The sequence below is a fragment of the Galleria mellonella genome, unplaced genomic scaffold, assembly GCF_026898425.1.
Source record: "Galleria mellonella isolate WM207_F2 unplaced genomic scaffold, CSIRO_AGI_GalMel_v1 utg173, whole genome shotgun sequence".
Lineage (NCBI taxonomy): Eukaryota > Metazoa > Arthropoda > Insecta > Lepidoptera > Pyralidae > Galleria > Galleria mellonella.
Genome location: NW_026442016.1, coordinates 3,982,082 through 3,997,868, shown reverse-complemented (window position 1 = coordinate 3,997,868; position 15,787 = coordinate 3,982,082). Strand labels below are relative to the sequence as shown.

Here is a 15,787-nt window from a genome sequence, read left to right as displayed (position 1 = left end):
CAATGTTTTTTAATGATCCACAAAAGAACTCATTTTTCTAATGAGCTCATTTTGTTTAGGTATATGTGATTAGTTCCCAGCAATAAATTAGTGCAGTTTTTATCCTGTATTAAAAGTAAAATTTACGCTTAAATAATTAAGCAAATGTTAAAACATTTTCAAATAGCTGTGTTGTAAATGTTTTTAATTTTATCGTCTAAAAATAATATTAGTTACATTTTTTGTTTAATGATAAATTAAATTATTAAATTTAGTAATTTTTAAAAGGTTAGCGAGTAACAAACGTTATATAGGAAAACATTTAATTGTATGCAAATAGTTTAGAAAGGCTAGTTACAAATTAAATTAGAATAGGACCGGCCCAAAACAATATCTTTAGAGAAATAATGTATGTTTCCTAAAGCGTGTACTCTAAATATATTAAAAACTTGTTTACAGAAATGGTAAGGGCCGTTAATTTTATAGTCTTATTTTTTTTTTATTAAGATCAGTAAATCTCTTTTTTATGACATCATTATGTTTTAATGTAATAACTATCGGTTTAATTTGCATATAATTAGGTCGAGAAAGCTGAACTAGTTTCGGGACCATTCGGGATCCTTAAACGTGAGCGGTCTTGATGCGAGGAAATAATAAAATGTGACGTCATTGTTATTTTTTTAAAGAATGATAGGTTTATGATCATAATTATATTCGTCATTTTCTCAAGTTCTGTAATTTTCTATTTATGTATGTATATGTACATTTAGTATTTTCAGTTGGTATCAATAAATATCTCATCGCTTCCCCCGTCAAACTGGATAGAAACTTTAGGCGTGGGAACAGAAGGACGAGAGTAGTTGGAAGTTTGTAATTACACACCTTTACCTACTATAAATAGTGCCTGTCTGTTATGTTTTCATAGCGAAGAGAATGCAAGGGTTCATGTAACAAAGATAATATACTTCATCATGACAAAGCTGACGATATGATAATTATTTTTTTTAATATACATTTAGTAATATATAAAAAAGTAGAAGGTAGAAAGAAAAAGGAATAATATTTTTTCATAATTGATTATTAGAGGAGGTTTTTCCAAGAGACTACAGCATGGGATTCTTTAAAAAAGGGGTAATGAGGTTTATTTACGGCCCACCTTACTATCAGATGGGTCGTAAGCTTGTTTGCCACCTCAACGGTATGAAAAAAAAAAATTAGATTAGATTGACGCAATAATAAACCTTCATTGAACAGTTAGTGGATGTGGGATGATATAAGGACGATACTGATAACTATTTTGAATTATAAATAAGCTAATAGCTCATAATGGAAAGTTGTAACTGCTACCATATCTTCTATACATACATATATTGGATATTTTAAACTTATTACGTCGTGCGTAAGTCGTCATATATGTTGTTACACTTGAGAACTTAAAGATTATACTCCTATCTCTTGTTTTCGAGATATTATTGGTACTTTTTATTATGAAAAGTAAATAAATCTAGAAAAAACAACAACAACAGTATATACCAATATAAATACACTACAAATAGTAAACTAAATTGAATAAAAAATTACAGGACACCAGTGTGTTCGTCATTTCAAGATGTATAAAAAATTAAATGCTGACACTATCTCATTAATCATTTAACTAATTACATTAATTTCCATTTCCTCATAGCCAAAATGTTGTCGCATCAGAAAAATTCAATTTAAGATAATTGCTCGACTTGTCGATTGTCGAGTTGCCAAAACGAAAGCGAACTAATCGTATGGCGTATGATAATAAAGCACTTAGAAAAAGGATCTTGCGTATATTGGTGATTAGGAACTTTGCCAAATAATATACCTAATGTCGTATATTTCATTAATCTTAGAAAATATATATTTACCTCGTAAATTACATTACAACAATTAGGTTGGTGCGAGTAAACTAAATTGCAAGTATATAAACATGTCGTTATATTGTATTTGTAGATAATATATGAGATATATTTATAGTAAAATGTATTTGGAAACCTCTATAAATATTGTAGGCAAATATTAAAAATAAAAACATATTTTTAATATGTACAAAAAGCTCTTTTTAATGACTGTACGGGCGCAGATAAAATATAGACAGTTTTTAGTCTCAATTTTTGTGTATTATCTCTGGACGCTTTCTATAAACGAGTTTTAGGCATTTGTTTCTTTTTTGGGTTCAGATTGTGGTATTGCAACAGAAAAAAGTACAATATTTATTATTATGTAATAGTAGGTAAAATAAACATTCCGACCTAAACTGGATAAATCTATATCAAATTCGTTTAGATATTCCTTATTTTATTATTAATGGAAAATGAGCAATTTAAAGTAATTTGTTAAAAATTTAATTTATTAAAAAAAAATAACAATATGCAGTAAAAATAAAAGTTAAATATTATAGGCAATTAAAAAATAGAAGAACTTATTTAAAATAATAATGCAAATAATAACAATTTACAGTAATAAAACATAAAAAAATAAATTTAAAATAACTTAAAAAATAAATAACATCGTTTTTACCTCTGAAGTAGTGGGCGTGGCGGCCAAAAGGAGCGCGACGGCACACAGTGCCGTCCGACACCTTATCAACATCGTAGATCTGTGAACAAAATTAACGGACTTTACTACGGATTTACTTTATAACGAGACTTATTTAAAGATTACCTTTTTACTTAAGGTGATATAGAGATTTAATAAAGCTTGGTAACTAAGTCACCGTGAGATTAATGTCAATGTAAAATTAGTTTTTATTTTTTTATTTTAGGTACCTACTGGGAAAAATAAGTCGCGATTCAAGTCTTTAATTTAATTGAACAACTTTTTCTATTGAGCAAAGATGAAATCTCAAAATATTATTTGTGATACCTCTCATTTTTTATATACGTATATATACTACCATGCGGTCTCGTGAATGGTTTGGTATGAAAGGTTCCTTTCAAATTTGATTTAAAAAAATAATAAAATCAATATTTTTAAATTCTCAGTTCTTTGAGACACATTCTATAATGAAAAAAAATTGTATGTAAAATTAAGTAAAGCGTCAGTTAAATGGACTAGAAGATAAAATCGATCCACCTAAAGGCAAGACTCTTATGGCCGAGATTTATAATAATAATGATTAACTAACTATTGAGTGTAACTGCTTATATGTACAAGTACATACATGTCTACTTTTACATAATAATCTAGAAATTGACTTAATTACCGAAGAGTTTAGTTAAAGTTTAACTATAGTATGTACATAACCTATTTTCCCAAAAGTTACAATTCATTGGATACAAGCCAAATCCATTTCAATCTAATTTTAATATCGAATATAGGTAGTATAACTTCGTAATAGATAGACAAACTGATTGACGGGAGTCAGCTCAACAAAGGAGTTAAAATGTTATTTTGTCAGGAAGTTGGGATCCGTGAAAAGGTTTTTTAGATTGAAATATTATTATTGGTGGCCATAAAAGCTTTGATTTCTTTCACTCGTTTGATTTTTATGGCAACCTCTTAAGGAATATAAATCTGTATTAAATTTTATCATTTTTTTCGCTTTTATTCCGACCAAATAAAATGAAAGTGTCTCTTCAGTGAGTTAGGTATCTAAATGGATAGCTTAATGCTGTGAATAAGGTAAATGAAGGGATCTTTACACAATCATTCTATTATTAAGTGTCCTAAAAATGAAGGATGTTCTAAATTCGACTACTGATTTTTATTATGATACGCGATATCTTTGCCGGTTCTGAACCGACTTTGACATTATTCTTTTTTCAATCTGTAGGGATTTACACGTGTTTCGGACCATTTTTTTTTATATTAACACAGTAAAAAAAAACTATACTGTAGTATTAATATAGTATTACGTACCTTAGATAGGACAGATTATGATTAGATAAAACGAATTTTTTAAGGGATCTTTATATGCGTTACTGTGTGAATGATGATTCTATGAATTATTTCTTTCTCTTTTCTTTTTATGTGAAATGTTAGATGTTTTAAATATTAATATATAAACTTTTATTAATAGTTAAGTTTGTATAAACCGTGAAAGTATTTCTTAGCTTTGTTCAGACAATACAATTATAGAGTTAATAATACGCCTAATTAAAAGTAAATTCCACCGCTTCATCTACATAGAACGCGGTTTTATCAAATTCTGTGAATATTTCTATCAGTGGATTTATGTCATAAAACGTAGTAATTGTAATAGTTATATAGAAAGCTAGAATAAAATTAAAATAAATATAGAAAAATCAAAAGCGGCATTATGAGAGATATATCTAGCTATTTATTGGAGAGATGCTTATAAGAAAGATATGAGATCGTCTGATAAGAAAATATTAGACGATCTAATATGTTAACTACATACATAGGTGATTATAAATAATAATTCTAATATGCGAGTGGCGTAGTTTGCACTTCTCAAGAATGTTGCACTCTCGGCTAGAGATGACCTCTGTATGGATATTTCTCACGTGTTAAAGGTGAAACTCGATTGACTAATTTGAGATTGTGAGAGCGAACTTAACTTCTCCAATATGAGTACAATAGATAATAAATATTTAATAATACATATCTGTAGTTTTTGAGTAAAAACATAAAGGTTGTTTGCTTTATTAACAGAATTAAAGCACATTGCTTGAGAACGGGTGGACGGGATTAACAATTTTTTTTTTACATTTGCAAAAGTACGATTAAAGAGGGAAATTACAAGTAGTATTTATTTGGACATATCTGTTATAACAGATAGTTATTATAAAAATCACAGTATTGGAAAATTTATAACATAAAGACATAGGTACTTATAAATATTTAGTTTGTAGAGGACGTTTGACGTCAAAGAATAGATATCTAATAATTAGTTATAAAAAAACAATGTCCACGAAATATCTAATGCTACATTGTCACGTATTAATGGAACGAGAAGAGAAGTTGAATTAACTTTGCGACCGGACACAAAGTGGAGCAAGGGCGAATGTGCCAAACAATTTGATACTTCGTCTTTTGTTATATTGCACGTAAACAATTTTGTAATTGCCGTTCTAATATTGTTAATAATTAATACAAATATAAATTTCCATTGTAAATAACGAGATTAATATAATAATTAACTCTTTTACGCAAAATTAATGGTACGTTTCCAACAATGTAATTTTAATTACGTTGATTGTAACAAAATATTACTGTTAGAATCTTATTGAGTTCTTTGAAATATAATCTTCTTTGACGTTTAAAGATAATATCGCGGCTTCAGCGGAAATGGTTATGTATTATATTAATATTTATACTTACATACGTATACATTATTTATCGATTTTTCAGTTTACTACGATTATTATATTTTATTATTATTTAATAAATCAATTTGTATAAACATACCATTACAACACCTATAATTATAAATTTCCTGCTCTTGTATATTATTTAGAGCTCCATCATTGAACATATATATTATAACGTGTACTAATTTTATATACTATGATTTTACGACGATTTTAATAATAACAATTTATTTTTATTTATTATTTTTATATATATATCTATATATGCCACTAAATTTTACTCGGACTTCATCAATGAAACAGCAAAGTTTGTCAATCTTATTATTATCACTATACACGTGATGTCAGAGTTTTATAAAAAAATAATAACGACTTTGGTACCAAAAATAGTTTGTAAGGTCATAGCATCATGTAGCAAAGTTTGGTGAATATGCCGTAATGCTGTAATAAACATAATTACTGTATCTTATTTGGTATTTATTATGGAGAGGAATTAAACTTTATTTAAATACAAATGTGCCCATAAAAATCATCTTTTGCTGTAACTAAGACAAGTAAAATATAGTGAATAAATTAGGTGTTATACGTAATACTTGTTAAACACAAGTAATCTAATATATAATAATAGTAATGGTTAATAAGTATTGAAATTGAATAATGCACATTTGTTCATAATTATAAATTTAACGAATAAATATCTAAAAAAAGGTAAAAATAAAAATAAATAATTATATTTTATGAATGATATCGAAATAAAATTTTAGGAAATCAATCTAGACAAGTAAACTTTATTTTTAATTGAAGGTGTGTTAACCTCCAGTTAACACACCTAAAATTTTTATGTTTATTTTCCGCTTTGGAATATTCAAATTTATTCGAGAAACGGTGGTAAGAACGCCTCCTGCCATGTTAGTTTCAAATGCATTTGCTCGCAAAATTTGAGCATGACAAGTGTTATATGTATATATATATATATATATATATATATATATATATATATATATATATATATATATACATTATGTCTCAATAATACTCATATACTCATTCCCATGTATTATTGAGAAATAATGATATTCATTATCATATCAGCTATTAACTGTCCAATGCTGAATATAGGTCTTCCGCATAATAGGGGGTTGGCCAGTAGTTGCCACATTTTGCTTTGGTGATGTTTACGGACGCTGCTACCCACCCCTCGATCTTTAAGTTAATATAAATAATGTTGTTATCTCAGATTAATGGTTAGGTTTACTTCGTTAGAAGTTTATAAGTATGCAACGATCTTTCTGTTACGATGACATCATTGTGAATCCGGTTGTGATGCTTTTGTGTGAACCGATGATGTATTACTTTAACTATGGATTAAGTTTTTTGATTGTTTTTGTTGTATCTAACATTGTTTTGTTATAAATAAAGTTTTATAAATTAACTTTAAACGGAGTTTGAACGTCATATATAAAAAATACTTATAAAAGATGGATTTTATAATTTTTGAAATTATTGACAGTCGCAATTTAATGATCAACTTGAAAATCGATTAATTTTCAGCTTGATCATTAAAATGCAAATAACAAAGTTAAAACATATTTTATTACTAAGCCGCAAATATGATGCAAGGGAACAAGTAATGAAGGAAATCATTAAAATTTCAAGTACCTAGTAACGATACTGTCAAGCAATTGCGAATGCAATGGGAGCACCTTAATAATATACTAGCTTTTAACCACGACTTCTTCCGCGCGACCGGGATATGTTTACTGACTGGGATAAAAAGTAGCCTGTGTCTTTCTTCACCCTCTTTTTTATAGTACCTGTATACCAAATTTCAATCTGACTGATTAAGGTCGCATTGTAAACTATATCAAATATATTTAGATATCAAAAAATACTTAGGAAAATCCGATTTGACAATGAGGTCGTGTAACATAGCCAAAAAAATGAGACGTATTGAGAATCTCTTCCTTTTGGAAGTCACCTAAAAATAGTTATATTTTTTCGGTGCTCTTTCACTTGTTTCCGGACTATACTACATAAATACTAGTATAATTATTGATTATTATTCTAACAGGGTAGGGGCTGGTGATTTTCCTGTCTTCATTTCTTATTTTTGCCATCATTAGGTATAATACATACTAATATATCTCAGGAAATGAAGCTTTTGTGCTAATGTAGCGACGTTCAGAACATTTACAACTAGATTGTATTGAAACGAGGAAAAAGATAAAACAGGAAATGATTATAGCTTTTGTAATAATGTATTGGAAATATATTATTTCAGATAGTGTATGCAATGTTAAAAAAAGAAGAAATATGTCAGATAAAATTTAACAAAAATTTTGTAGTAGAAGAATAATAATGAAATATCTGATAATAATCTTTGAAGAAATAAATGTTATACTTGTTTTTCTACAAACTAAACCAAGTTTCATTAAATAATTTTATATATGCAGAATTCAGCGGTGGGATTTTAAGCTATTGCTCAAATGTATACCTTAATTATATATACTTAAGTCCGATTTAAGCAAAGCCCTTCCTCACTGTCATTACAGAACCATTATTCATAATAATGCAATGTAGTGTATAAAACTATGTATTATTTTGTTTAATTGCCATAATAGTCACTTTGTATGGGAATTATGAGTACTACTTGAGTATTTAGACACAGTTCCACTGCCACAGTAGTAATCGTGTCAATGTCGTTTTTGATTTAAAACTTATGGGATTTATTTTTATACAAATATATAATATAAAGCCTCTAATACTCTTTTATGTATTATTTTAAACTGATTGCAAAGAGAAGAAGATTCGTAATTCGATTGTACTCTTTTTGTTTATTACCTCATAACTTCGTCAGTTATAAACCTATTTTGGATTTTATATTTAACAAAAGGGATATACTTATTGATTGGTTCTTATAGAAATTGTATCAAAATTTTAGTAGTTTAGTTTTTAAATTAAAATAACTGGTTTTGCCACAATGAAAGTAGTTTTTTTTTTGTAGAACACTATCTTATATAATATTTATGTATTTAAATATCTAATCTACTGAGATATCTATTTACAGGCCATTAAAAAATAATCTATTAATATAAATGCCTGCTTTATATTTCAGTAAATCAACGTACCAGTTCACGTGGACGATTTCACGGGTAAAAAAAATTGTCGTCTATAAATTATAAGATCTATGGAAGTCTACAGTACAAATATGAGTGAATCTTATGAAATGAAACTACTGTCACTTCATCATGGTCTCTGTCATTTCAAGTGCCCCCGTGGCCTATTCTCACGGCTCGTGGCTGCCCCCCCACATTGTATAGGATCTGTACACTATGCCTATTTGAAACAATGGGGGATTCACTATGTGAATGTCATGCATGTACTTATTTCATAATTATAAACTCAAGTATTACTTATACACAACATTTTAGAAGGGATATGTCTTGTTACATGTTAAGTAACAAAATAGTTTTTAATTGTTGGCTATTTGGACATATTTTAAAATATAACTTACGTGAGTACATACAGCCAAAGATTATATATGCAACTATTTCCGTAATACAAATTCACTTATATAAATATATAAGTGAATTTGTATTTGTATTTTATGAATACTTAAATAAGTATTCATAAAAACTAAAACGTCCTACAATTAGAGTATTAGTATCTTTTAACTTGAATATTTAGTCCAAAAGAATATATAAAACATTTCAACAGTTAAAATAGGTTTATGGACAGTTTTAGGTTTTTATGAATAAGGGAGTTAGTTGCGATATACCTATATAGAGGCATTTAGTCTTTTGTTGTATTTTTTTTTCAAATTTATATATAAACGAAAGCATATAGTAATAACAACAAATTAGTAACAAAGTTAGCACGTTTACGGGCAATGATTTGTTTTTATATAATTTATTTTAGTATAATTGTGAAGATAAATACTTTTATTAAGAAATGCAAAAATATTTTTTCTATAATCATTGCAAGAGTATAGATAAAAATGGATTATGTTCTATTGTTTTGCCATGCTGACTACGATGAACCGATAAAATGACATTGTTCAATGCGGGCGACCATTGTCTCGAATGATTATTGTTTTTGACTGAGGTCCTTTATGCTATTTTTTAATTTAATTTAAATAAATTAGAATGAATGCATGGGCTGGAAAGTAGTAAACGTGACACATGGACATGAACAGTACTGTAGACTTCACAAAACATCTCGTAACGCCCACGTTAACTTTCATTATATTCCATGTTGCCAACCCTGAGGCCTTGAGGACTAAGGTGTTATGCCTCTGTGTCCTGTAATTCACTGTTGTATTTTACCGTTAAAACCGAAAAACGGTCTTGCAAGTGCCTAGCGGCAGAAACATGATTGGGACAAAGTCATTCAAGCAGACGACATTTGTACAAAATCTCTTTCTGTTTATATGTATTCGGATATAGAAATACGGGGAATTTCAGAGAGTTTGTATTGTATTTTGGGAATTTTGTTACTATTATAATGTACAAGTATCGTGACTGACACATCCTATTAAACTCGTTAATACAATAACTACGCGGAAACCGTAAATAAAGTTTAAACATAGGTAGTTCGAGGAAATCAACAACTTTCGCTGCAAAGCCAGTTAAATAAAATAATAGGCTTAGGTAATAAGTAAATTAGTCGAATTTTCGCAAAGGTGATTATAGAATATTGACATGAAAATTGTCAAAAGTACAAAGTTATATCATTTTAAAGTATAACAAATATCTTTCTAGGTCAGTATAATGGAAACTTTAAAAATTATCTAGTTGATACAAAGAAATATAATGTAATTTAAGGTGAAATAAAGCACATTTCATTTCATAATAAAAAAAGCAAAATCTTTTTGTAATACGGATTAAAAAGCATATTATGCCAATCCCATAAAATAATTGGGATATGGGTTGGAAGAAGAAGAATAAACAAAAATTCTGCAGAGAGCCAATTAAAAAATACTCAGCCATAATACCATAATAATGTATTAGAGGCGCACAGAACTACTACTTTTACTTACAAGAATGTTTAACTCACATGCATTGAAACTTTTGACTGTACAATATTGGTTTCAATATTTTTAGATAGAAATTCAAGCTACTTTTATTTTGGAATTTGTCATCAAAAATTAGGGATATTTAGAAAACATATTTGGGAAGTTTTCTACGGTCTTCGTTCTGCAATGTTATAAGAGTATCAATGAACAAATGAAAGGGTTTTTATATTAATAAATTATAAATTGAAATTAATTTATTAAACTAGTTTTTACCAGCAACTTTATCCACTTACCTAAGATGTGTGGATTGTCGGAAATAAAAAGCGGTCAAAGTCCTGTATTATCTTAATTAATAGAGATCTCATCTTTTATGACAACCGTTTGAGCTGAAACATTTACAATATAACTTAAAATTCATCATCATCATGTTAACCCTTAACTGGCCACTGCTGAACATAATCCTCCACTTTGGGGATGTTTTGCCAGCAGTTGCTACGCTTGGCAGGTGAATTAGCAACCGCAGTCAGGCTTCAGAGATGTTTTAAGAGGGACGCTGCTGCCCATCACTCGCCCTCCCTTAGCCGGCCCTTACGATACTCACGGGATAGGAAGGGATGACCTATTCTATGCCGGGACCACACAGCTACCTAAAATTTCTATGACTTAATTAAAAATTACATACTGTAATTGTACATTAACTATGCCAAACATGTAAAGATCGATTCTTTACAAGTAAATTAGGTTGGGATGCAATAATTTTATTGTGAGCAAAGATTATAATCTTTATTCTCATTTAAGCACGCTATTTGGCGTTCTCTCACATGCCGTTACGTTTACAATCAGGTCTACACACTAATTGTCCATTGTGACAATGGGAATCGCCTCTAACTGACCTGCTTATGATATTAACCAGTACCAGATTTTCGAAATATAATCCCACGCCTTGTGCGAGTATGATGTATAATAATTTCGTAGTTTTATTGGATAAAATTAAGTACTGCACTATCTGATGAAAGGTTTGAGGGAACTTTATATGATGTGCCCATTAAGTATTTTATTCAATTTTAACAAATATCCCTGCAAAAATAAGCTTTTAGCATGCGACCATTATGAAAAAGGTTTTAGCTATAAAAAAGAACCACTCCTTTTTTGTAACTGGACTTGTTTTTTCAAGCGACTTTGCAGATAGTATGTATCTCAAATTTCGGAAATCCAGTATTTTTTAAAGTTTGTATTATTTTATGCGATATTGATAATTCATTTTGGAACTAGTTAGTTAGTTAGTTAATTAGGGTTTACTTCCATGTTAGTTACATAATAATTTTGTTACAACTGTAGTCGTTATTTTTTATGCGAATTCACAACAATATTTGGAGCAAACGATCGTAGCTATTAGTAATAGTTTAAACAAGAATGATTTCAAATACGAATTTGCTTGAATCATTCAAATACCATCATTACGAAAACTTGTTGGAAAATAATTTCACTTGATTGCTGTGGCCGCGTCGATTGCATAAGTTAACTATTATTACGTCACTAATAGCCAATAAGAACAGATGGTTATTGACTTTTATCTCTGCAAATTAACATTAATATTAGTTTAAAAGTAACTGAATACATATTCAGTTTTAAAAGAGAAGACATTTAAATTTTGAATCGGTTTTAATAATTTACGATATATATATTTGAAGAAACTTCAGAAGAAAGAATTTCAGATATTTAAATTTGGCACCCAGATTGACACAGAAGACATAGGATATATATTTTATATTCCTTCATTCGAGCAAAGCTACGTAATATAACTAGTTTCTTACATACAAATTGACTAAATTTCGCAACATTCTGGATCAAGCATACTGTCAAAGGATTGCGTTGGAGTAGTCTAAGTTTGTAACTATTTACAACACCGTTTTGCTGTATATTGCACTAGTAAGTGCCTGCTAAGAAACTAAAATTTAAATTTATTATTTTATCACTATTGTTTAAGAACGCGGTTATTATTTTTTGAGTCAGCAATTATTTTTTGAGTCAATGATTTACCTATGATTTTGTGTTCTAAATTAAAATATTGTGTGTTTGAATTAAAGCATTAGGAGTTTTTTTGTTTCTGCCTACCTTAAAGGGAGATGGGCGCAACATATATGTACATATGTATAATTGAAATATATTAAAACCAATATTCCTATGAAATATCTTGTCTTTCGTTTATATGTTTTATTCATTTAAAAATGTTCACACACAGTGAAATTACTAGTTTATTTTTTTTTTTACGAAGCTAAATCTAATTTTCATAAGTTAATAGAAAATAACTTATACTGACGTGCTAAAGAAATAATAATGTTGTTTCTATATTCATATTTGATAAATTAGTATGAACTTTAGAATTTATTTGATACATTGAAATTTTTACTTTAAAGACTTGGTGTTCTCTTTAGAATAGCTGATATTTCAAAATTACATCCAATATTTTTTATATTTTTTTTTTATTTAAAGAAATTATCAAACAAAATTTTATAAGTTTGTAGATTGTGTTTAATTTGTTTTATTCACTACTTATATATAATTAGTCCATTAAACAAATGTTCTTGTTTAAAATTAGGGTAAATAGGTATAGGTATAACATATTTTTCATGTATTATTTACATTATGTATGATTTGTTATAAATCTACAAATGTTAATTTTTATTTTAATAAATTGCTAAATGCAAGAATATAGAAAGATTAACTAACATGCTTGTAATAAGTGGATCCTAAATTACTCTTGGATTACTTACTTTTATAACATAGGATAGTTGGACGTTACATGGCCTAGTTCCGGTTTCAGTATGGTCGACCAGTTTGTGACCTGTCGGATCGGAATTTTTATAGTCGTGACATGCTGCAAACCGGTTGTAGTGAAGCGATATTAAGTTAGTGAGTTAGAATGGAAAGTCCCTATCCTGCTATAGCATAGTAAATATTGAAGTAATTGTAGTGTAAATAATTTTCATTTACTTATTAAAGATCTAACAGATCAGACCGTATGATCTATTTATTATTAAAAGTTATGTGTATTTTACGTTCATGTTTGGGATCCTTAGTCGTGAGCGTAAAATACATATAACTTTTTCGACTAGTTCCGGCACCATATGGAAGATGGTTTTGAAACTAGTCAAGCTTTCTCGAAAATTCTAAATTAGACGTAAGTCAAACCGGTAGTTATTACATTTTAGACCAGTCACAAAAAGAATCATTTATGATTGTGTTTCACAAAAAAATTCGGCTTCAATTGTGGCAAAATCAGTCATTTTGATTAAAAATATAACTACTAAACTAATTTTGATAAAATTATTAATAGAATCCAAATTGGTTTATAATTGATCAAGTTTTGAAGTAACAAACAAAAAATTAAAAACAAATGGAGAACCTTCTTTTTTGAAATCGATTGACAAAATATCTAAATTTTTTTTATAGTAATTTATATTTTTTACTTATAAATTTAGAATTTAAAAATATTTATTTATAAAGTTACTGCTATTAAAGTATTTTTGTGAAGATGGTGCTCCCTGATAAGACGAGAGTCTCTATGTTTCCTTCATTGTCTTTTTCTTTTGCAATTCATCATTAGTTGCAAAAGCTGTTGCTGTAATTTGTGTATGCTGGGATTTGATTTTGGGATTTCAGGACCAGTCAAGCGTTGATTCGACTGAGCTGTTGATAAACTGTTATATGGAGAATGTAAAGTAGCATCCGGCTTGCGATATTGGTTGTCTTTTCCGGGGACCAGTCTGGTATCCGGTAATTTGTATGTCGATATTTGGATGATTCGATTAACACTGATTCTATTCAGTATATCAATTATAGATATATGAAAACATAATGTATGCAAGAAAATAAAAATAAAACATAATAGTTTACGGAAGCTAAAATATTTTACAATCACACAAACAAAAGCTTACGCTATACAACACTTAGACCACATTATCGCTTTTCATCACAGAAGATTGTGATTAATCCCAGAAATAAAAAATGCCTTTCAATAGTAAAAAAAAAAAACAACAAATTGCTTTTACCACTATATCGGTTGAAAAAGGTCAGACATTCGTTTTTAAGCAATGGTGCTAGATTTTATAATAAACTGCCTAAGTCTATTCTGGACCGACCTGAAAAAGATTAGCATTTTCTATAAAAATTACTTTCTGTGAAAAGTCATATTATAGGATAGACGATTATATCAAAGACAATAATGTATGATTAAATTAAGTAAAATTAATTAGCTATTATGACTATTTTACATATTAATAATCTTTATAAAAATTTATGTTTCAATATGAATTTATTGACATTATTATATTAATTATTTATTTTTTATGTGTGTTAGTGTTTTACACTATTTTGTGGATTTTTTGTGTAGTGTATTGATGTAATTAGTACTTATTATGTAGTTAGATAACTTGAAACAAGTCATGCTCATTATAAGGTTCAAACTGGTGGCGGCGTGGTGATAACTGTTGAGTTTCTTGCAGGTTCTTCTCAGCAGATAGTATCATTTCGAACCCAATAGTAATAAAATAAATTTTGACGATTTAAAAGAGCTTGAAAACAAATCTATTTATACTGTCATCATTATCATCACTTCAGCCATTAATTGTCTACTGCTAAACTTGGCAGACAGATTTGCAATTGCAGTTAGGCTTTTAGTGATGTTTTAAGTTTATACTTTATTAAGACAAATTTAATTTTATCTGTAATCCTTCAGTGTTATAGATTGGTTTGAAAAAAATATAGACTTATTTATTATCATCAGTTAATTAGATATATTAAAGACGGATTACCAAGCAACTAATTCTCAACTGACAGAACTACCTAAGCCGAGGAGAATTAAAATTACGATAGCAACTGATTTGTGAAAGAAGTTTATGATTATTTCCAATATTTTTTGCAATCTCTGAAAATAGTTTATTAAAAAATACTCAGACTCTTAATTATTTCGTTGTATATATTTATAGTAGTAACTAGCTGTCACCCGCGTCTTCGTCTGCGTAACCCAAATATTTTTATTGACCTAACTACTGACTAAAAAGTAGTCTATATCCTTGTTCATTTCATATAGAAGGTGCATAGTAAATATCCTAGTGATTGGTTAAGGAGCAATAAGGTAACAAATAAACAAACACATTTTAAAACTAAGGATAATTGACTATTCATTATAATTTTACTTATGTATACGCCTTCTATCATAATAATATATTGGTTTATAATATGCTTGGTGAAACGTAGGCGTGTTACGTATTACGTTAATCATAACGGCAACAGTCGAGATCTCTAACTATCCAATTAGAAATTATTTGTAGTGAGCATATTTTTGTTTTATTTTACTTATTCCCTTTTTTTTTACAAGTAATATTGAGTTCTATCTACACTTACCAGACCTTGATGAGTGATACCGAGAATTCTAGCGGCGAAATGGAATCAACAGGGCCATAAGTTAGTAGGCAATCGATATAATAAT

General features: G+C 28.5%; 1 protein-coding gene across 4 annotated transcripts in view; it reads right to left on the bottom strand.

The window, feature by feature from the left end:
* LOC113515566 (sushi, von Willebrand factor type A, EGF and pentraxin domain-containing protein 1) overlaps nt 1-15,787 on the bottom strand; it is a 107,734-nt gene that overhangs the window by 49,129 nt on the left and 42,818 nt on the right. For all 4 annotated transcript variants that reach the window (XM_026899826.3, XM_031912486.2, XM_026899825.3 and 1 more), the window contains one exon: nt 2,527-2,605. In XM_026899826.3, the coding sequence (XP_026755627.1) occupies nt 2,527-2,598 (72 nt within the window). In that variant the 5' untranslated portion in view covers nt 2,599-2,605. The remainder of the gene's footprint in view (nt 1-2,526; nt 2,606-15,787) is intronic.